The following is a 23,269-nucleotide window of genomic DNA, read 5'->3' as shown; positions in this document are numbered from 1 at the left end:
TATATCCTCTCCGTCTGTAGACGGGGAAGATTTGGCTTTTAAATCGTCCTGATGTGTGCGTGAACGGCCGTTAACCGTTTCCTTTGTGTTTTGATTTCAGCCGGAAACAAAATGACAGAAGCAAGAGTCGGCGTTCAGGAAACCTCTTCAGCCAGGTTTATTTGAGGTGTCTGCGGCCAAACAAGGAAACGGCGGTGGAGGGCGGAGGGCGGAGGGGAGGGGGGGGGGCCGCCATGGCTTTGACTGAAGCGACACACCGACGAGGGGATTCGTGATAAATACAAACAAGATCAAGGTAAGATTTTTTTTTTTTTTTGTCGTTTGTTTCTCCCGGATCAGGAGCCTCCTTCCTTAGGTGCTCTTCTTCTCTTCGAACATGATGTTCGCCGTGGCTCGCTTGGCTGTGGACAGATCACGCGCATTAGATAGCCGTCAACAACAGAAGGTGCGAGTAAAATCCGACGTTAAAAGTCCCCCCCCCCCCCAAAAAAAAGTAAAAAAAAAAAATGAAAAATTGCAATATCCTTACAAGTTCTCAACAAAATTTTTTTAACATTTCTGGCATATTCTCTTAATTCCTATATTAAAGTTTTTGTGAAAAAAAAAAAAAAAAATCAATGAATTAACCTAAACCAGGGGTCGGCAACTCTGTCATCTTTACACTGCGGCTCTGAGTGGCTTGGGAAAGTAAATTATAAATATTTAATTGAAGTATATTTCATTTGTGTTAATTCCTTTTTTTAACTTTTAGTTCTAAGTTGGAAGATTATTGTGATCTTGAAATATTAAAATAAAATTATATTTATTATTTTTCGCCGCTCAAAATAACGTCACACTTGCAGAAGCCGGTGTACCCGCCGGCCGGTAAAGTCCTGATTTGCAGATGCCGTGCGCAGAAGTCCCATAAACCAGGTTAAAGAAATATTTATGAGGATATTTTGCAAATTTTTTTTTTTTTTTTTGTTTACTGACAGTGATTTTTTCCCGATTTATTTTTAAAATTCAGGTCAAGGCTCCGCTAAACACGCTGAAAGCCCAAAGCTCAAAATGAGTTCATTACATAGATAAAATTTAATTTTCTCTGTAATACTTTGTGAATTTCAGAAGCAACACACTACACACTTATTTATACAGTGTGTAAAGGTAATAAAAAGCACAGTGGTACCTTTATTTTAGACGTCAAAAAGTAATTGCGGCTCCCAGTGTTTTCTTTTCGAGGAAACCGGGTCCAAATGGCTCTTTGGGTGTTACGGGTTGCCGACCCCTGACCTAAACGGTCACTCAACGTGTCACGTCTGTTGTGACACCGTGACGTCTTTTCCGAAGATATAAATTGACCGGCTTCCGTCCCCTCACCCTCATCTTTGAACTTGTCCGCGGCCTCCGACGCCTTGTCCTTGATGTTCTTCATCGCGTCGTCGATCTTGCTTTCGTTCTTGAGGAAGAAAGGTCGGATGATGCGGGTGTAGATCTGGACCGAGCCGTTGGAGGCGGTGGGAGCCATGCACCACACCAGGAAGGCACACTGGGGAGGGGGGGGGGAGAAAAGGAAAAAAAAAAAAACCTGGTCAAATTGAACGTTTACTGGTCGGGTAACTGGCAAACGAGACAAATCGGCCGCTCCTGATCTGGCTGGTGCAGTGCGCCCCCTGCTGGACACCTGTTAGCACAGCAACTCATAAAATCTCAAACATAAAAGTACTGGTTCTAGAAGAGAAAGGCTAAACTGTTGGTAAAAATGTCATTTTTCTTTATGAGATCCTTTATCGTTTCTGTGCGTGAATCTTAAAGCTCTGCGTCCGTTACCATGGAAACACCGGCCTGCCCGGTAACGCGCTAAAGGCCGCCGTGAAACGATAGCGCCGATCTTTTGAGATTCTCAGACGGCTCAGTCGCGCGGACTCCCAAAAATAGCCGCGGAGAGCCGAGGTCTTATTTCCAGCCTTCTGTGTCTGCGGGATGGTATTTGGAAAATCCAAATTATGCACAGATGATGCTAAACAAACATATCTGAGCTGTTCTGCCGATAAGAATCATCATTACCGCCCACTATTGTTAATAATGTTTAGTCTGAAGGCCAGAGTAAATTCCCCCCGCGGCCTCATGCAGAAACAGCTCGGCATCCCATAATTTCCAGCAGGTGGAGGCAGTCAGCGTGGGTTCCAGTCGACGACGGTGACTGACAGGCTGGTTTCGATCTTCGGCGGCAAAGTTTGCAGGAGGAAACTGAACCAGAAATAAACACGACAGACAAACACCCACATCCTGATACCTGTTACTTGTTCGTGAAAAGTTTTTTGACTTGCGAGCTTCTCTTATAAACAAGTCTAAATGATCTACCAGGAATAAAAATTATATCTATATACACCAAGTATACTTTATATTTGAAATATGTATTGTTTCCCTTTCATAACAGGCAATTTTTCTTGCATTTTTGGACATTGCCTTACTCTGATGACGTCTTGCAGGTAGCCCCGCCCCAAACACACTCCAAATGGTGGAACAGTATTCGAGATCTCCGATTGGCTGTCCCATATGTCAATCAAACGCGTCAATAGTTGATAGGCTAGCAGCTATTTTTAATGACATAGGATCTCCCCGCACTAACTGTACTGTAGTGTATTCTGTGGCTTGCTGTTGACTCTTTTTTTTTTTTTTTTTTTCGTTGCGCGGTCGAGTTTATTGAAAGGCGGCGCTCCGCTCCTCGCGCCGGGTTGATCCCGGGCTCCAGCCCCCCTCCCCGACGTGCACGGCTCACGTGAAAACACGTCACTTACGCACGTTAGAACTCATCTACCGCTCATGCAAAGGGGTGACGTTGTTGCAATTCGACTTTTCTCTTTTGTACGGGACACATCGGGGCTGCCGCGTCCTCCTCGAAACTGTGAAAACGGGGCGCTGTTGCTAAAAATGTCATAAATAACAAGAAACCAAACACACAAACACACACGGGTAGTTTCCAGTCTGCAAAGTCTGCATTGCTGCTACAGTCCTGATATTGCGATTAAAATGTACCGTGTGTTGTATCTCTATCGCTTTGTGAGGTTAAAACCGGCGTAACAATCCTTACCTTTCCGATGTAGTAAAACGGGAACCAGGAGAGGAAGATGTCGGCGAAAAACTCCGCCACGCTGAAGACCCCGTACACCACCCAGTAGGTCAACCACTTGGTGTCGTCCTCTTTGGTGGCGCTTTCGATGGCCTTGATGCTGCAGACGAGACCAGAAGGTGAGCGTCGAGTCACTTTGCGTACAATATTTTGGTCGTAACGGAGGCGTTTAGGCGTTTTAGTATTTGTCGGTGCTAGTTGTGCTTTTAATTCGACTTCTAGGTCAAATGAGGGCAAGTTCCCTTTCGAGATAGCGTGGCCGGGTCATGTGACCTTGACCTTTCACCCAGCAAAAGCTATGTGTGTGTGTGTGTGTGCAATCCATTCCCGCTCCATGATACCGCCGCTAACCCTGTCCCGATAACAGCTGCGCAGTCAGCTGCTGAGTGAACGCCTTCGCAAAACCAACACACACTTCCTGTGTGTGATCCTGCAAAAAGAAAAAAAAAAAATCTCCTGCTGAGCGTTTGACAACAGACCCGCCCCAGCCGTCAGTCAGGGTGTGTGTGTGTGTGTGTGTGTGCCGATGTATTCCCATCGCAATGTGGACGCTCTGTCCCGTCACGGTTCCAGCAGTTATCTCCGAAGGCCGTGTTTTGTGTATTCATCAGCGCGAGTCTATGAATAGACTCGTAGCGTAGCATCGCGGCCCGCGCGTCTTGTCTCTCAATGGTTGCACGACGTGTTAATGAGAGAATGGGTGGTTTTACGTCTCCATATGAGGCCCCGGAATTCGCCAGCTCAGCCGCGCATCGCCCATCCGGTCAGACGGGTCGCCGAACAGGTAGTTTGAAACATATGGATTTGTTCGGGAAGTAAACGCGGGCCTTCGGGGTGCAGCTGAGGTCTCTGCTGCCGTACGAATGATTCTAAAACCTGTCGGCCCTGAACGACTCCGGGTACCCGTCCCTCCTCCAGCCAGATTTGAACGCATATATTTATTTTGTCATTATTTTAATTCATTTTTATTTTATATTCTATATACCTTTTTTTTTTTTATTTGATTTTTTATATTTATTGCTTATATGCTTTTTATATTGATAAACACCTCCATTATTTTAGTTTATTTTTATTATTTTTTATTTATTTATTTATTTTTTATTATTTTTACTGATTATTATTTTAAGTTTGATTCATTCATGTATTTATTGCTGGCGTGTTTTTATACTGATGAATATCTTTATTTTTTTAGTTATTCAGTTTTACAAATTAAGTATTTTGACTTTGATTCATTTACGTATTTCTTGCTGGTGTGTATTTACATTATACATTTGTTTTAGTTATTCATTTTTGCAGATGAATTCATTTTCATTTGCTTTCATTTTTGATCCATTTTTGCATTTATTGCTTGTGTGTTTCCCTATTGATCTCCATTTTTTTTTTAATTATTACATTTTTTAATTAATTATTTTAAGTTTGATTTATTTATGTATTTATAGCTGGCATGTTCTTACATTGATGAACATCTCCATTTTTTTTAGTTATTACTTTTCAGGAGTTAATTATTTTGAGCGTGATTTATTTTTACACTTATCGCTGGCGTGTGAGCGGCCAATAAAAATAGAGCCGTCTTTGCTATCACTTCCCCAGAAATTGTTTTATTTTGTTTTTTGTTTTTTTTTTGGCTCCCCCTGGACACAACAGCGTTTGTGACCCGGCGGGAGTGACGATGCATCTGCTCGGCGTCGCACAAGCACTGCGTCATGACTCGACAAAAAGCGCAGTCGTGCTGTATTTACTCACGCCGACGACGCTTTCGAGCCGCGGTAAATCATGTATATACATTTCCGAGGGCTGCCTCGCAAATGCATTTTCCTGGAATTGATTGGCCTGTTTAGTGTGATTCATTTAACGGGGTTTTTGTCACAGATTTGTGAGCGCCGTTCGGGATGGCGGGGAGGGAGGTCCGAGTTAATCCCGGTCTTTAATTCACGTGCTGTTTTTGGTCTGTTTGGTGGAGCGACCACATTTGTCACATGTGGAACAAATCCGGTCGATCGAGGCCCTTTTTAGAGCTTCCGATTTGATTTTCAGATCCTTGGTAGCGTTCTGACGGCTTTGTCTGGTTCTCAGTCCAACCTATGCTTAAAATGAGAAAAAAAAAAAAAAAAAAAAGCTCAGATTTGGGTCTCCTACATGACCTGAACCCGTGCTGGAGGTTTTCTGGAAAACCCTCACCCGTGTCCACATCACTTATTTCCAAATTAGACCGCGATCGTGGACCGAACTGTCCCCCCCCCGGCCGATGGATGCCCTATTATAGGCCTGAGATCTCACAACGGACGCCACAGTCTGGTCCAACTAAGCTGCCGGATTGTTTACACCGGTTGCCATGGAGATGTGCCGCAAAGCAAATCTCATTAAGGGTGCGCCGTGAAGATCCAGTGCCTTTTTTTTTTTTTTTTTTTTCTAAATTCTACCCACCTTATCTGGATCACCGAAGATGATCTGCAAATGCAGATGTGGGTCTCAGGATTATTCAATAATTTCACACCTTCAATTTGGAAACCCTGTTTTTTTCAGTTTCCTCTTCCTTTTTTCTGTGAATTGCCTCGCTTAAATGAAAAAAAAAAAAAAAACAACTAAAAACAGAAGCTCGCTGGTGTGAGAGAAGAGGATGCAGAGAATGTGGTTAGATGGAGGGAGACGATTGGCGAGCTGAAAAGAAGTCTCGGAAAAGATGCTGTAAAAGCAACAGCGCCCCCTTGTGTCCGGGAGGGGAAACGCAATCCAGATCCGGAGTTTGAGCTACACGATACAAACCAAAAAAAACAAAATTGGCGCCAGTTTCTCCTTTCCGCGTTCACCCACTCCTCAAACAAATCCTGGATTACTTCGAAATTTGAATCCGTCCTTCCCTGAGCCAACACACCGGCGTTTTCTTGGCCTCGCCCTTTTTTTTCTCCTGTCTCCTCGTTATGAATGCAATAATATCGTCAAAACGAGGAACGTTTTGATGTCGTAAGTGTAACGGGCATCTCCGTCACGCCCATTAGTGCGTCATTATGCAGTTTTGAAAAAACACTGCATTCCTCATAGTAATCACCCTTTCATCTATTTCCGGTTATTTACCGAGATCGTGATAACATCTTACAAAAGTTACTTATCGTGGCGACTTTCCTGCTCGAATTGGGCCCACGCTGCGAGCGGTTTATCGGCTTAAAGGTCAACGGGGCCTTCATGTCAGATCAGCGACGCCGGATCAAATGTTGGAGAGGAAAAAATAGCAAAAACGAACGGGGAGCCTCTGTTTCGGGACGCCGACCAAACATCTGACTGCGAAAAACGTGTGTTGATAAACATGATATGACAGACCAGCAGCCGGCAGATAGGACCCTCCCTGTTATTAGAGCACAATGTGTTTCCCAGGGTGCAGTCATAAGTGTTTTATTATAATATAATTGTATAGAGGGGCCAAAAATGTGCCATTTGGAGATTATTATGTTATTAAGTCACAAGATGATCAGAAGGGGATTGTAGTCATGAGGAGGACCAGTGAGTATTTCTGATCAACTTTCTATTGTCCGGTTGACTTAAAAATACCCTCAAACTTCAGAAACATCAGTCTCAATTTACCCAAATCATCCATTATGTCCCTTTTCAGACACATTTCTGTGATTGCGGTGATTTCGGCTCGTTCGGTTGCCGTAAAACCCTTTGAGAATGAATTTTTTGGTCTCATCCAAAAGACTTTTGGACATTTAAACAGATTGCAAGCATCTTTAAAAGCTCTATCTGTGTGTCTTTTCTGACCGTCACAAACGCGGGTGTTCATATTTACACGAACACACCACACACACACACACATAAATACACACACATTTGAATATTATTTGCATTTTTCAAGCCAGTTGTTTCGTCTGTTTCTAAACCCAATGCCTTTTCACGCACAAATTATAGTAGGCAGTAAATCTCCTTCACACCTGAGGGTCTTATACTCAATAAAATGATAAGAAAAAGATAAAATCATGTTCAGGTAGGGATGGTTTAAGAGGGTGTGTGTGTGTGTGTGTGTGTGTGTGGCAATCTTAAGAGTTACAGTTGCAGTCTCCTGGAAACGAATGAGTCATTGTGGGGTGTGCGTGTCCGTGTGTGTGAGTGCGAGTGTGTGTGTGTGTGTGTGTGTGTGTGTGTGTGTGTGTGTGTGTGTGTGTGTGTTGTCGGGGAATAATAGCACTCACGATATGTAGGCGGGGTAGAGGAAGCCGATGAGGTTGCACAGCAGCGAAGCTCCGTATCCGATCACCAAGTAAACCGCGATGATACCGATGACAGCTGGAAAGACACGTCACGGTCATCGATCATGATCAATAATGTGATTTTTTTTTGTTTATTTTCGTTTTTTTTACAGCCATGCTAGCCACCATGCTAAAGCTAACAGGGTAAGGATGCCACGCGCACCCCGAGCTCTTCTACTTCCGTTCTCCCTCATCCTCGACACTCACCGAGAGCGATGTACATCCGATTAACTCCGGTTTTCGCTTCGATTTTGGAGAGCACATCTGTAAGAAGGTTCTTTTCGCGGAGGAAGTTCTCGAATCTCTCCTTGAGTCCTTGCGCCATGACTGCCGTGTCCGTCCTGCTGCCGTGCCGGATGAACGATGAAGGCGCCCCGGCGTCGAACTGCGACACTATTGCAACCCAATACCCCCGCTGGAGGAAGGGGACGGTCAAGCTGCCGCTGATGAGTAGCAGTGCTTCCGGTGAATTCCTTCAAAATAAAAATCGAATTTGAAACCTGCATAGCTGATGGATCGCTTCAGTTCATATCAATCCAAGACACGTACACTCGTGTTAAGTATATAATATTTTAACTGTTTGCTAAGTAATCCACACTAGTTGTATTTTAGGTCATTTTCTTTCTTCATTCAAGATTCAAAGCCTTAATTGTCACATGCATGGTGTAAAAAAACGTTGCGCCCCACAGTGAAATTCCTACTTTGCTGTTTGCCGTGCATTTGGATAAGTGCCGATGTATGCATTATAAATATAATTATAGATGTGAATATGGACAGTCACAGTGCAGTAAGATATTTGGGTGCAGCTTAGTGTGCAACTTGCAAAGGATGAGTGCAATTTAAGTGGGCATTAGACTTTACATGTGAAAGAAGAATGAATGTCAGCTGTTTAAGAATCTGGTGGCGCTCAAGTTAACCCTATTCTCTGGATCCTCCTCTCTCACACCAACCACCAACTCCTCCCTCATGACGTCCATAAATCTTCTCCTTGGGCTTCCTCTAGACCTCCAATTCCAGCATCCGTCTACCAATATATTCACTATCCCTCCTCTTTGCATGACCCAACCATCTCAGTCTGGCTTCTCTGATCCTCCCTCCAAAACATCTAACATACGCTGTCCCTCTGATAGACTCATTCCTGATCCTATCCATCCACGTTTGGTTTTGGTACAAGTTTTACGTCGGGTGACGCAACCCTCTGCATTTATCCAGACTTGGGACTGTTATTTTAGGTGAAAATCGCTGCGAAATACCACACTTCTCACACAGGTAAGCATACATCCTCTGTATACCTTCCAGTTCTTGAATTGGACATAACACGGCAACATTTTATTTTATTTTATTTTATTTTATTTTATTTTATTTTATTTTATTTTATTTCGTTTTATTTTATTTTATTTTATTTTATTTTAGTTCATTATATTGTATGTTATTTTATTTTATGTTATTTTATCTTGTTTCGTTTTATTTCATTTTATTTTATTTCATTTTATTTTATTTTATTTTATTTCATTTTATTTTATTTTATTTCATTTTATTTTTTTTTATTTCATTTTATTTTGTGTTATTTTATTTTGTTTCGTTTTATTTTATCTTATTTCATTTTATGTTATTTTATTTTAGTTCATTTCATTTTAGTTTTTAATTCTATTTTATTTTGAAGGTGAACGGAAGTTGCTTAGTAGATCCGAGGAACCATAGCGAACTTGAAGTGGCTGATGTTCGAGGAACACTGAACAAGGGCGAATTTTCCCGCGACGTTGCCTTCAGGCACCGCTTCCCAACTCTTTGTGCCCCCGCCAAAAAAACACTACCTGACAAACGTTTCAACTGATGCAGCGCCGATGCTGAAGCCATCCATCGGGTCCAGACCCGCTGACTGAGCATCTTAGAGGGATATTTCCTGAAAAGCCACAGCCTCTTTGTGGGCCCTATGAGTCTCCTCTGCAGCCACACCCTGTCTTTGCTTGATGACATTGCAAAAGACTATTTACTATCTTAAACCGAAGGTCTGCGTTTGGCCTCCCGGCATGTATCCATCAGACGGGTAAACACTTTTGCACAAGCAAAGCGGACGCTTTGTTTCGTGAGAGAGAACAGCGAGCGTCACTTGCAATTTATTGTGACTCGTGTTGCTGACTCACAAACATCCATGTCATATTAAGTCATAATAGAAAGGCTGTTGGTGTAAGGTAGTCATTTCCAGTTCCAGTGCCTTGTGGGCTTCAAATAGGAGACGGTATCTCCCTAAGTGGACGTGACCCCGGCACATCGAGAGGCCAGGTTCATCACATATAGAAAAACCTACATCCGTTTATTCTCTTCTTTGCACGAACGGGCGATTCGGTGAACCTCCTCCATGTTTTCGGACTGCGGGAGGAAGTCGGAGAACCCGGAGATAACCCACGCAGATGCTGGGAAAAACACGGAGACTGCACGGAGCCGCAGGGAATCTCAAAATCTTAAACCTTAAAAAAAAAAAAAAAGAAAAATCTCACCCACTTGCTGTAAATCGTGATAATTTATCTGTATATAAATTCATAACCGTGCAATATTTCATTTCATAACAGCTGCATGTGCAATATTTTTTCCTAGTCTTGTGCATTCCTTATCTTTCACCTGGTACTTAAGACACTTTATAGCCTTGACTTGTTACTTAGACATTTTATAGTTTATTTGTATTTCTTATTCTCCCCCTTTTTTTTTTTTTACCGTTTATACAATTTTCTACTATTATTTATTATTGTTATGTTTTACTTGAAACTCTGGCACAACAATTTCCTTCGGGATAAATAAAGTTGTTCTTATTCTTAGATGGAAAGGGCTCCTGTGCACCGTGCCTTCCCACATGTTACTTGAATGAAATTTTACTTTCCGCGTCAGTCACGTTAGCTTTTGAAACCAGTTTTTTATCCTTCAAAATAGCAAACAAGGTCAATGATAGCATTTTTTGCAGGCGCATGTGTGTGTGTGTGTGTGTGTGTGTGTGTGTGTGTGTGTGTGTGTGTGTGTGTGTGTGTGTGCAATATAGAGGGGGCACTTCTTAAAATAAGGGTTGGGGATGGATTAAGGGGTTGATTAAAAAAAAAAAAATGTCGGGAACCACTGATAGCAGCTAACTTGTGACAGTCAGGTGGTAAACATGTTGACATCATCAAACAGGAAGCTTCTCGCTCTGCGTCGCCCCGAGATATTTGCAGTGTGTCACACAGAACTGGTTCCCGTCTCACACAGGGGAAGTGTGTGTCCAGTATTACGAGCATGCATGCCCTGCTTGTCACAGCTCCTTGGCTACAGGGGCAGGCCGGAACACAGCGAGTGTGTAAAAAACACTCTGGTTTAATCACACTTGGCACTGAGATGTGCTCCGTTCTGTCAGACCGGGTTTTTCCTGCGGTTCGTTATGTAATCATTGACTTAAACAAAAGAGAACAAGACGCTATTTGGAGCCAGAAGACTGCCTATATCTCAAAGTGAAATTAAGCAAGCAGGCCCGAGTTAACATCATTTCAGATTTTATCGTAACTATGACAACCCGGATCGTGGACCGTTGAGTTTATTCAAAATTCAAAATCCCTGAACCAAAGTTGCCTCTTGGTAGAGCGTATTATTATTTCCGATACTCCGGATCTGACAAACCTCCTGACTTTCAGTTCGCTGGAGATTCCTTTCTTACTTATTTTAAGATCTAAATCTTTCACAGAATTTGTCACAAATTGTGCAGAAACATGTCGATACGCGAGTCGTTTGCCATTTTCTCACAGTTAGTATAAAGTGGTGAATCCTGTTCGGGGGAAACCTATGATTTGTGTGATAACTGACTCAGAAAAATAAAAAAAAATGAAAAATCAATAACAGAATAAGAGGAACATTCTGTTTTTTTTTTGGGATGACTGTCTTCGAGTTTCGTGCTGTTTTGTCCAAGTCTTTCCCTCATTTAGTTATAGACTTTCTCTCTCCACAGGGTTTCACTGGACTCATCCACATTTCCGTTTATTGATAAGCGGAGCTTAAAGCTCGCCTTTATGACCCCGTCAAAGTTGTCATCAGTGATGATCTTGGATTAAGGATGGACTACGATGCCCGTATTCCAGCTCCGTGTGGAGGACAAGGTGCCTGCAAAGCAACAGGTGAAAGAGTCCCTGGAAAAGACATTGCATTGCTGTAGTTTGGAGCGTCGCCTGGTTCATCTTATTGATTTCCTCTCGCTACCAAACTTTAGTCAACGGATGCAGGGAACTAGTCAGCTTTCTGTAGCCTCCCTGACGCCCTGCGTGCACGATAAGGGGTATAAATAATGAATGATTGCCAACAGACTGCATACAGTATCACATATTACACACTCTGGGAATATCAGTAATGATGGCGCAGAGCTGATGATATGCAATTATCCTCATTCACTAAAAGGCTTCAACTTATTTCACTATTCTTAACAATCTGGAAATGTTATGACTTCAGTGCATTGTTTGCGACACGATTCCTGCAGGGTTATAATTTTGAGAAAGACTGAAAATGTTACCTGGAGTTTTTACAATGCTTTGTTTCAGGCCCATAATTATTTTTCGTGATGTGAAACTTCAAGCCAAGAGTTTATTAATTTGTTTTTAATGCTCAACACGTCACAAATAAGTCCTCAAATGTCAAAAGATACCTTTTGTCATGCAAGCTTTTTACTCTCCTTCCACCCAGCTGTGAACACACTCTCAAGAATAGAAATACCTGTGCCCTATGGCTCCAAAATAACAGTAACAATATACAAATAACTACAATAAAGCCTCAAATATTCAAATTCAAAAACTGATATTTGTTCCTTGAGGGCAATCACAAATTCATGCAAATATGTGAAGTATAAAAATATATTATCATCCTCTTTTATCTCTTTAAATCCCCTTCTCTATTCACATTGTAATATATACTCGTCATGTGCCATCTTTGTTCTTTTAATAGCTTTTTTGTCTTATTTATGATGTGAATGTCCTATGAAATTTCTTGTTGTATAAAGTGCATTTGAAAAACTGCCTTTAAATGCCATATTGATGAGATTTTTGTGAATAAGAATGGGAAATAGATGTTTTTGCAGGAAAAGAGTTTGTAGTCCGTTATTGCGGCAGAGGCACGTCGAACAAACTTGATCGATTGACAGACACAGCGACGAGCCAATCATCTCCCACCATTACATTCGCGCCGTCGTTTGATTGGTTGATTAACTTCCGGGTTCTCATCGCCAACTTATGCTCCCTCCCGGCGGAAGCAGAGAAACCCGAGGAGACATCATTAGTTTATATTTTCCAACTTTTCACTCCCATGTAGAGCCGGAGGGGAGTTGGGGGTCGCCTGGCGGTGGAGGAGAGGGGTGAAGACGGAGAGGATGTGAGCGGAGTCATGCGGTTGTTTCCCGTTGAACTCACGGTTTCTGGTCCAGCTCCAGTCTGAATGTTTTCGAGCGACATGGAAACAAAAAGAGTGGAGATTCCCTCCGGCATCCTGGACGACCTCTGCAGGTAACCGGTCACCGGCGACCCACCGTCTAATATTCACTTTCGGGATGACACTTCCCTTGCTGCTTTGTGTGTTCTCGTATGAATGTTATCGGAGGAGGAGGAGGAGCGAGTTGTTTCTCAGTGCGACGGCGACGCAGAACCTAGCAACCCCGGCGAAGAATGGCGCCTCTTCCCGTTGTTGTTGTTGTTGTTGTTGTTCCTGCTCCGCTGGCTCGTTTTTGTTTTGTTTTTCCTCCTCTGTCCCTTTATGTTTTGGATCACCAAAACACGGAAATCCGGATCCACTAAGCTCATTGCGGACGAGAACAACTTTCGGTGGATGTAATACACGGCAGGGAGACACAGCGCTAGCTGGCTGTGCGTTTTTTGCTCCAGGGGCGTAAACCACTATTTAGGGTCCCCGGGGCAGACGCTCACAGGTGGGGCCCCCCGGCCCCCCCGCCTCCAGACATGTCGCATTGATGGGGTGGAGATATAAAATAAACCGGGATCTGAATCCATAAAACGATTCGCATTCTAAACACTTACCAATTGTTGGTCATTGTGCACTGTTTATGCCACGGGCGCTGTGTTGGCACAGTAGTTCGCGCCTCCAGCTCACTGCAAGAAGCTCCCTGCGTGTGCAGTTTGCATGTTCCCTCCTCCGTGACCACGTGTTTTTTTTTCCCCTCCTCTCACAATCCAAAAACGTGCAACAGGAGACCCCAAATTGCCTGCACGTAGGAAAAAAGAGACCAAGTGGTTGTTTGTCTCTATGCGTGGCTCACCGATGCAGCCGGTCCATCGATGTTTATGCCGGATTGAAGATTCTGGAAACGTGCTTCCCACGGTGGCACATTAGATAGGTAGCGAAAATAGAACAATACATAATAAACATAGCATTTCAATGAGATGTAAACAGCATTAACAAGATGAGGAAGTTGAAAGAGAGTGCAAATTAAAACGTAAACAGTTGTGTTCACGGGACGTGCAAGTTGAGAAAGTGCAGATTGATATTTTGAAAGTTGAATGTGGAAACTTGCAAAGCGCAGGTCCGACGAGAAGATTTATGGATGGAGGGGAGGAAAAATAGACTTTTTTTTTTTACCACTTTGTCACTTTTTGTTTTTATTTTTATTGTTTTTTTCAATCTGTTTTTGTATATATGAATGTGTGTACAGTGTTGAGTAAAGCTACCTATGCATCAGAAGGCTTTGACATGATTTGGAAAGGACTCGCTGCAAATTACCATCTCACACCTGTTCACTAAAGACAAGATTTTTCAAAAACTGAATCGAACAGGGTCACAATTTACAAGACTCCAACTAGATTTTTCCAGCAATTTTTTTTGTGTTTTGCAGAGCCTCTGCTATTTCAGTCCATCGGGTTTCCTTCTCTCTACTTGGTGGTTATACATTGAGTTGCCATTGTCCAAGCTGGGCTGTTTTGCCCACAGCTCCACCATCCACTCGTCTTTCTGGACGCTCCACACCGATCGTGACGTCCTTCACCTTTTCTTGTTCCCGGTTTTGTCAGTTTTACATCACCGTAAAGACTGAAAGACTTGCGATAGTATCCAACACGTTCCATATTGTCAGAAGCCAAAGACTTGAAAAAAAATGAGCGAAGACTCGTCTGATTACCACCTCGTACTCAAGTAGAACCCCTAAAATTTCAAAAAACAATCCTTCACTCACTCATTCACAGCAGTTTTTCCTGATTTTATTATTATTTTTATTATTATTATCATTATTATAAATGAAAATTCAAGCCAATCACAAAGAAACTCAAACTGACAGACGGAAGTACAACTTGCATTCGTTGCTCTATAATGACAAAGTGTTGTTTTTCGGACGTAGGCAATGCCAGCATTTTAAAAATGTGATCGGACACAGTACGGATAAAAGGGTTTCGATATCACGGCAGAAGGAAGCTGTGTGTGTGTGTGTGTTCGTGTGTGTCTATGGTTATGAAACGACCCTTGTTTTCGTTTTGGAGCTTTCAAAACACCCGGTCTGCTCACGGCTTAGTATGAAGAGGTATTCAAAGACGGTTTGCCAGGTTTTAATTTGGAGTGCTTTGGACTTTACATAGCAGACACACACACACACACACACACAGACACACACCACAGGGGGCTGCGATACTGTAAAACACTAATGGTGACGGTGGTCTTGCCTCAGAAGACACGAGTAGGCAGAGAAAATACAGTTTGACCGGTTGTTTTGTAATTAAGTAATCTATCTGATGTGCCAAAGGTCACGGCTGAGCCGTAACCCAAGTACTCATTTGGCAGTAACAGTTGGATTTTTCCGTTTTGGACAATGAAAGTATCATTAGCGAGCCAGGAGTCGGAGTAGACACAAATTCCTCTTTTGTTTGGGTAAGTCTTCAGACTGTTCTTATTGATTAGCTTAACCACATTATTCCTCCATATTGTTCACAGTTGCGTCAGCACAAAAGAAGCAGCGTGTCCTTCTAACTTTGTAATATGGCATTGCCGAAGAGAAACAAATGCCGGTTAAATTGCGTCATGAAACCCGGACTTCGAGATTACGCCACGGCTCGATCATTTTTCTTCGCGGTTCGGAATTTCTTTGTATGCAATCTTGGCCCTCGGAATAGAAATTTGCAGACTCACAAAAGAAGCAGATTTCATTTCAAGGCAGAATGCACGCCAATTTATGTCGTCATTGCAGGAAGCGTTCGGTAAAAACCCGGGATCTGTACCATCCCATAGCTCACGGTGTCAACATGTCTGTCGGCGTGTTGTATTCAGGTGTTCCTCTTTTTCAAATCAAAACCTTTTGACTGCAGCGTCTGAGACATACATTGTATCTCAGTAGAGACGGACTTCTCTGTTTCGGTTCCTCAGATGCCCCAGTCTTGTGTGTTACTTTGTTTTTTTCCCCAAATTCCAACATCTGAATGCACCGGCATCCGGTTTCTCTGCTTCTACCAGCAGGGGGCGCTGCCGCGTCATTAAAGATCCATGTTGCTGTTGTGGACGTAAACAATACGACTATGAAGTTCCCAAAGCTGGTTTATTTCCCGTATCGGTGTATTTTCGGCCATTTGAGGTTCTCCGGCTGAAGTTAGGATGCCGCCGTCCCACACGGGACCACATATAGAGACAGACCACCATTCACTCTCAGCCACATCTGGGCCACGTAGGCTCGCCGATGAACGTATCATATTTCGCGGACCGTAAGGCGGACGATAAAACACACGGTATATAAAGCGAAACAAAATAGTCAGTTAAGTCAAACTTCATTCAAGTCATTCACTCGTTCCATAACCCGCTGTTCAATTGTGTCCTCTAACCGGGACAATCTAGGTTTGATCCCTCGGAAACTGTTTTGTCTTCTTTACTTGCTTCCTCCACTTCCGTACCATTGATTCATTAATGTTGAATTCTTTCGCAGCTGCTCTGTTCCCACGATCCACTCGCCTTGAGTTTGTAATTCCGCTTCGTAAGCATGTCTCTTAACAGGTGCCGTTTTTGATGGTCCTCACACAAACAAATGTCCGGTAATATTCTGTCGAAGCGCAGTACGTTCCGGTATTACTGAGGCAAGCGGACTGTTCTCCGATCGGTTTATTGTTGCCAGCGACAGCAGACACCTGAAGTTACTGTGAGGATGGAAAAACGTTGTATTCCAGCACGACATAATTAGGTATCTGACGTTGACTGACGTTGCAACCATTATTCAACCAACACGCTTTAATACAACGTCCCCGTGTCTGGCGGGAACGGTTCGACAAACATTCAAGCGGAGCGCCTTCGTTGCTCACCAAAGTCGCACCGAAACATTTTGATAGATTTTTTTAGCAGTGCCACATAAAATTAGTTCAAGGTCAGTAAGCACAAGAAGAATTCATACATAAGGCACACCGGATTATAATACGGTATTGGATTTGGAGAAGAACATGCAACCTGGGACCGCTGAGGTGCCGCCCTGGTGTTCCTGCAGCTGTGAATCCTCCCATTTAGAATAATCTACTTCCTGTATTCCTGCAGCCGGTTCATCCTGCACATTCCCAGCGAGGAGCGGGACAACGCCATCCGTGTGTGCTTCCAGATCGAGCTGGCCCACTGGTTCTACCTGGACTTCTGCATGCAGAACACCCCAGGAGCGCCTCACTGCGGGATCAGAGACTTCGCCAAAGCTGATATCCTTCCATGCACAAGCGCAACCCTCCGAAGTTTGGCGTGTCGATTTTGACCGAAATTGTCCTTAATTGCGCGATACTCTTCCACCACTGTCCGTTCCTGCTGCCCCATGGGGAGGACGTTCAGAAGGTCCTTGAGCAGTGGAAGGAGTACAAGATGGGTGTCCCGACTTATGGAGCTATTATACTCGACGAATCGTTAGAAAATGTAGGTTTCTTCTAACACAAAACGCCAATATGTGAAACCCATTTTAAAGTTCACGGCCCGTTACAACTCATGGGAAGACACTCAATGTTTATTTCATAAGACATGTATTGAGGATAATGTACGTCAGCCTGGAGATCAGCTTGAATATACAGGACTGTCTCAGAAAATTAGAATATTGTGATAAAGTTCTTTGTCTTCTGTAATGCAATTACAAAAACAATAATGTCATACATTCTGGATTAATTACAAATCAATTGAAATATTGCAAGCCTTTTACTATTTTAATATTGCTGATTATGGCTTATATCTTAAGAAAACTCAAAAATCCTGTCACAAAATATTAGAATATCATGAAAAGGTAATTTTTGTTTATTTAAAAACAAAACAAAAATGTCATACGTTCTGGATTCATTACAAATCAACTGAAATATTGCAAGTCTTTTATTATTTTAATATTGCTGATTATGGCTTACATCTTAAGAAAACTCAAAAATCCTGTCACAAAATATTAGAATATCATGAAATGGTAATTTTTTTTTTTTTTTTTTTTTTTTAATTGCATTACAGGAGATAAAGAACTGTATCACAATATTCAAATTTTTGGAGACAGTCCTGTACATGCTATCAATCAATTTTCTAATGAGTTCCAGTGGCAAATTTTCTCTTTTAACTCAACAATATTTTTAGGTTGTAATTTCGTCAATTCTTTTTTTAATATTCATTTTCAATATTAATTCGTCATGTATTTTTTAGAGGAACATTTCATGACACATAAAGATTTTTATCATTTACCTGTTTACCTCCTTTACACTAAAACAAAGGAAAAATTTGGACTTGGTGTTACTAAGTCCAAACTCAAAAATACTATCTTAAAAAATTAGAATATCATGAAAGGTTAATTTTTGTTTTTTAATTGCATTACAGAAGATAAAGAACTTTATCACAATATTCTAATTTTCTGAGACAGTCCAGTATTGTGTCATATCTTTTTGACAATTTTTTTTCCATATTTTTTTGTTTGTGCACATTCAAAAACATGTTGTCCTTTCGAATAAGGTCCATTTCTGTGTGTTTTTCCAAAGTATTTCTCACTGGAGGAAAAATTAATCACGTCACGAGCCAGTCCCTTTTTTATAAAGTCGGGAATCAACCTTCGCTTGCAGACATTTGATATTATTACCATGCAGAATGAACCACGTGTTGCTCCCTCCAGGTTCTGCTGGTTCAGGGATACCTGGCGAAGTCGGGTTGGGGTTTTCCCAAAGGGAAAGTCAACGAGGACGAAGCGCCTCATGACTGCGCCGTCCGCGAAGTGAGTCACGTGTTCCCGGCTTGGAAAACCTATGAATTATCGATGGCCGCACTCGAAGGGTTCAAACTGCCGCGTTTGTCCTCCTCTAGGTGTTGGAAGAGACCGGCTTCGACATAAAGAATCGTATCTGCAAAGACATGTACATAGAGCAGAAAATCACCGACCAGCTGGTTCGGCTCTACATTATACCGGGAGTGTCCAAAGACACCAAGTTCAACCCCAAAACCAGGAAGGAGATCAGGGTGGGTGCTCCTCTTTCGTTTTTTTATTTTGCTTAAACCGTCGGAGATTTTGAATTTTCTTCGCCTCACCGTGGAAGTTTCACGCTTTCGCTGTGCTTCTCGCGTAGAACATCGAGTGGTTCCCCATCGAAAAGCTGCCGTGCCACCGGAACGACATGACGCCCAAGTCGAAGCTGGGACTCGCTCCCAACCGATTTTTCATGGCCATTCCATTCATAAGGTGCCTGCGTTTTCATAACTCACCTTTACCGATGAAAATAAGTATTGATCGAAGGATTATTAAACTGATTCCTAAGCATTAATATGGAAAAAGCCAAGTTATAGGTCCTCATGACTCAATATTTTCGATGCTGAAATTGAATTTAAAGTTCCCAAGTGATGATGTTATAATCCGTGTGTGCATTTGATGTTTTATTCGAAATCCGCCGCGCAGGCCGCTGCGAGAATGGATCAGCAAGCTGAGAGGCGACGCGCCGGACAGCGGCGACGATGACGTGGCGAACAACGGCGGCACTCCCGGCAAACCTTCGGACAACGCACGGTAAAAACCCTGCCGTCGTATAAAGCCATTTTTCAGTATGGATAAACCTTCTAATTGTTTTCTTAATTTACACCTGTGCACAACAATGAGTACCGAGAAGCATTGATCACTCGCCGAATGGAGGCTAACAAACTGTAAACTCGTCGCCTCTCTCTTTTTAAACCTTGTGTCACCGTTAAACTATCTGTTCTTTTGTTGCCCCGAAGGTCAAAACCGCGGCGCCTGGCAGGCACGGAGGTTTTCTCCGGCGACAACTGGACCAAACACAAGCCGCCGAAGGCCCTGAGCCAGTACGAGCTGCTGCAGGTGAGGGAAGAGGAGGTGCAACCAAACAATACCGATCTGCGTATTGATCTCGTGCATGGATTTAATCCACGATTGCTATCAGTTGCATTCCCACTTTTCACAAATTTCCCATCACATCCACGGTCACAAACGACCAAAGAGGAACACGACAAACAAGGCGTTTGCGAGATGAAATTGATTCATTTAATCACGAAAGCGCATCGTGCAGTAACGGTAATCACATTTACCGAGTTTAGTCTTCGCCCTTCTTCTAACTTTATAAATACGCTGCTCTGTTTATCATGCCGTGCCTAATGGCCAACTTTAGACGCTGATCATTGTTATTATGAAACCATTCAGCTACTGACGTATTATAAAATAACTTATTTCATGTTCTGGGGAAGAACTAGGCTGGCGTGATATTATCGGCGAAAGAAACAAGGTTAAAAATCACTGAAGGCACGCAATGGCGCCATAAACAGGGAATTTTGAGAGGGCTGAAAAGGCCTACCGGCAGTAAAACAAAAGTCGTATATTGTTGAAACAATGACGGTTTTGTTGGCAAGAACGTCCCGACGAGTGGGCTTCCTCCAGGGTGTCTTGAATTCTGTCTTTCGACAGAAAAATCCCAAAATATGTCGCTTCCTCAAAAGGCTTTGCAGAACTTTATTGTAATGGTGATATCCGCTCCAAATAGGCCTCTCAATGTGATTTTTATTCATTTTCTTTTCTACGTCTGGAGCTAGAGCTTGTAGATTTTTAATATTTCATCCACTGCACAATGAGCCGTGACCAGTCTTTTTTTTTTTTTTTTTTTTTTTTGAAATCAAGAGCCCAAATGTGAAAGTGAACGGGAAGAAGGATTCGCCCATGGTGAAGAAAGGCACCGGCGACAACGGTGTCCACAGCCAGCAGGTCAAAGCTGTAGCGGTAAGAAGAAACAGTCTTTTTGTTTCACAGAATTCGTTGCAAAGCCAGTAGGTTCTTCTTCTCTGAAGGTGCCAGATAAGTTATTATCTGACACCTTCAGCCTGCGAGAGAAGGTGTGGAGATTTGAAGAGCACACAGCGGGCGATTGATTTGAATTATATTATAATTATGATTTCAATTATTTTATTTTTTGTTCTTTCATTATTTATTTATTTTTTCCATATTATTATTATTATTTTTTATTACTATTGGGAGCGTGTGTCCAAGTGTTCTTGAGCATGGGTCATACATGATGGGTTAAATGCAGAGAGGAATTTCGTGCAAGGGATTAATAAAGTACAATAAAATTCAATATATATATATATATATATATATATATATATATATATATATATATATATATATATAAATTTTATTATTATTATTATTTATTTATTTATTTGTTTTTTTTATTTTTAGTCCTATTGGGTTTTTCCTTGTTGTATGTCCTTTGTTCGCCCCCGGTTCACCCCAGATGTACAGCACTCCGGCTTTTTAAAGTGCTCTATAAATAAAGGTGATTGATACTTATGTTATGAAGAAGCGTAATTTGTTTTTCTCTGCTGATGCTTTATGTCACCATTGAACCACAAGGCTTTATCTTTTGTACCACTTTTACAGAAGGAAGATAAAAGACTTCAGCCCAGAAGACTGCAAGACAGCTTCGATAAAGGTACGTTCATCCCTGCGCGCTTTAAGAACTGTTTAAATGCTTGTGAAAAGGCGTTAAAATGAAATAGAATTCTAATGACAAAAGCAGAACACAGTTATTTTTGAAGCAACGATGGCAGGGATGAAATACTTACCATCTTTTTTTTTTTTAAAACGACGCCTTGATAATTAGATTTGATACAAGAGAGGTTGTTTTTTTTTTTTTTTTTCCTCGCTCAAAAGCTGGTTCTTCAACCAAAACATGTCATCTCCGCACAGACGTGGCTTCAAGCGGCTCCACCAACGGCCACCAGGCCGTCCAGCACAGAGACTTTGACCACCTGATGTCTTCCAAGGCTTTCCTCAATTTTAAATTCGACAGAGACGCCATCATGAAGTGTTTCGACTTTTGACGCGAGCGCCGCCGGCGCCGTCGTCCCCCTCGAGGCCTTTGACCTGACCGCCCCCCAGGCAAGGACGTTACGGGAACGCGACCTCTTCACCTTGCACGTGGGTTCAACACTGCCACCTCCACCTTCACCCCCCCCCTACACTTTGTCTGGACGCATCCTCTCCCATCTGTGAAGCTCCACTTGAATTGTTTACATGTTTCCCCCAATTCCTCCGAACGCTGTTTTCATTCAGACTCTCCTGTTCGGTTTGTTATTCCTTCACCTTTTTCAATAATGAATTGATTTGGCAGGGGGAGGGGGTGTGTATTTTTAAAGAAAAAGAAAACAAGCAGCTGTGGAAATGGAAGTGAATTTGAATTCGGCCGGTAAATCAATGTTCTGATTTTTAAGACGTAGTAATCAAGGCGTGGTTCTGCTTTACATGCTCAAGAAAAGAATTGTATTTTTTTGGGGGGGGGCTTTAGTACCGTATTACTTGAGGTTTTATCACGCGTAAAAGAACGCGATCGAGTATTTATGGAGAAAAAAAGTGTAGGGTCTTCGGAATTCGGAAGTGATGTGCAGCCTGGGTTGGGACGGCCGGTTGTCCGTTTAAATTTACTATTGAAGTCAAATGACAAAATCCAATATAATTTAAAAATGAACGATTAAGGCCAGATGGGGGGGAAAAAAAAAGCAAACTAAAAATGGCTGCCCACCAATACTTTGTATGTACACCAAAGAATATCACTTCACGTAACCGTTACTGGACTTTTATATTGAGTTGTCTTATTATTAATGAAATTGCTCATAATAGTCGTTTGTCTTTTGAGCCTCTTTTATGAAGACACTCACTTTTTTTTTTTTAAAAAATGAATATGTCTAAATAGAACTATATATATACACGTGCTAAAAGAAATTCAGGGGAACCCCCGACAAACTGACAATAGCTTGAATCGTTGACATTTCAAAATCCGTTTCAGTTTAACGCGGCGGGAAAGACGCTTTGGAAGAAGCAGTTCATGCGGTTTTCTTATTATCACAAAAGTTTGACAGTCGTTGCAGTTTTTTTTTTGTTTGTTTTTCACATACCACAAGCGCCCAAAACAATTATGACATTGCGAATATCTTTTTAATCCGTGCTTTTCTGCCGTGACCCACAATCACACTCCTGTTTTTATTTTGTACGTTTGAAATTTGTCGTCTCCCGCAGTCAGAAGCTCGCCGTCTTGTTCAAAGTTCTGAGACTTCATACTCTAGGTGGAGCACTGTTATAGACATGACTTTCTAAAAAAAAAAAAAAAAAAAAAAAAGGAAAAAAAAATAACCATAATCCATTTTTAATAGATTTCTATTTTCTAGAGGTGAAAACGCATGAGATGATGTTTTACAGAATCACCTGCTGTTACAGAACCCGACATCCAGATGTTTGTTTCTCAAGGGACTGTCGTTTCAATGTGATGTGAAATGTTGGGGTCTCTCCTGTTGTCACTCTGGGTTTATTCTTATTGATTTTACACCTGGTGATCTCCAGCTGCCCTTAAGCTTCGTGGTATCAAGACTTTAATGTGAATACTGATAAAAATCTTTTTTTTTCCAAACTCGTCCATTGCCTCTTTTGTTTTTGTGTCCTATTCAAACGTGTTCAGCAAACTCGTTGACAACGGAA

At 42.1% G+C, this 23,269-nt stretch overlaps 2 protein-coding genes across 3 annotated transcripts; one reads left to right on the top strand and one right to left on the bottom strand.

The window, feature by feature from the left end:
* Positions 1 to 133: 133 nt before the first annotated feature.
* On the bottom strand, positions 134 to 7,767 carry reep5 (receptor accessory protein 5). Its single transcript, XM_086170684.1, has 5 exons — positions 7,555 to 7,767; positions 7,291 to 7,384; positions 3,071 to 3,209; positions 1,357 to 1,525; positions 134 to 401 (listed from the first exon to the last, which is right to left on the bottom strand). The coding sequence occupies exons 1-5, from the start codon at positions 7,670 to 7,672 to the stop codon at positions 352 to 354; spliced, it is 570 nt and encodes a 189-aa protein (XP_086026810.1). The 5' UTR covers positions 7,673 to 7,767; the 3' UTR covers positions 134 to 351.
* Positions 7,768 to 12,652: 4,885 nt separating this feature from the next.
* On the top strand, positions 12,653 to 23,204 carry dcp2 (decapping mRNA 2). Of its 2 annotated transcripts, none has more exons than XM_086170610.1 (11): positions 12,653 to 12,848; positions 16,849 to 17,000; positions 17,081 to 17,208; positions 18,422 to 18,520; positions 18,610 to 18,762; positions 18,870 to 18,982; positions 19,196 to 19,303; positions 19,510 to 19,609; positions 20,420 to 20,518; positions 21,179 to 21,230; positions 21,488 to 23,204. In XM_086170610.1, exons 1-11 carry the CDS (start codon positions 12,781 to 12,783, stop codon positions 21,619 to 21,621), a joined length of 1,206 nt encoding a protein of 401 aa, XP_086026736.1. In that variant the 5' UTR covers positions 12,653 to 12,780; the 3' UTR covers positions 21,622 to 23,204. The 2 variants fall into 2 exon arrangements, with proteins under 2 accessions (XP_086026736.1, XP_086026735.1); XM_086170609.1 differs by having other exon boundaries at positions 21,452 to 21,754.
* The last annotated feature ends 65 nt before the right edge of the window (positions 23,205 to 23,269 follow it).

The sequence above is a fragment of the Fistularia commersonii genome, chromosome 23 (genome assembly GCF_037954325.1).
Source record: "Fistularia commersonii isolate RoL2024-O1a breed Wild chromosome 23, RoL_Fcom_v1.0, whole genome shotgun sequence".
NCBI lineage: Eukaryota > Metazoa > Chordata > Actinopteri > Syngnathiformes > Fistulariidae > Fistularia > Fistularia commersonii.
Note: the sequence above shows the minus strand (reverse complement) of the source record. Positions and strands in the feature narration are given on the sequence as shown.

Excerpts from the sequence above, each read along its gene's own strand:
- dcp2 (XM_086170609.1), top strand. The coding sequence starts at position 12,781 with ATGTTTTCGAGCGACATGGAAACAAAAAGAGTGGAGATTCCCTCCGGC. Across the intron at positions 18,983-19,195 it reads ATGGCCATTCCATTCATAAG|GCCGCTGCGAGAATGGATCA; the intron begins GTGCCTGCGTTT and ends TCCGCCGCGCAG. Across the intron at positions 19,304-19,509 it reads AAACCTTCGGACAACGCACG|GTCAAAACCGCGGCGCCTGG; the intron begins GTAAAAACCCTG and ends GTTGCCCCGAAG.
- reep5 (XM_086170684.1), bottom strand. The coding sequence starts at position 7,672 with ATGGCGCAAGGACTCAAGGAGAGATTCGAGAACTTCCTCCGCGAAAAG. Across the intron at positions 3,210-7,290 it reads CTCTACCCCGCCTACATATC|CATCAAGGCCATCGAAAGCG; the intron begins GTGAGTGCTATT and ends TCTCGTCTGCAG. Across the intron at positions 1,526-3,070 it reads CGTTTTACTACATCGGAAAG|TGTGCCTTCCTGGTGTGGTG; the intron begins GTAAGGATTGTT and ends CCCCCTCCCCAG.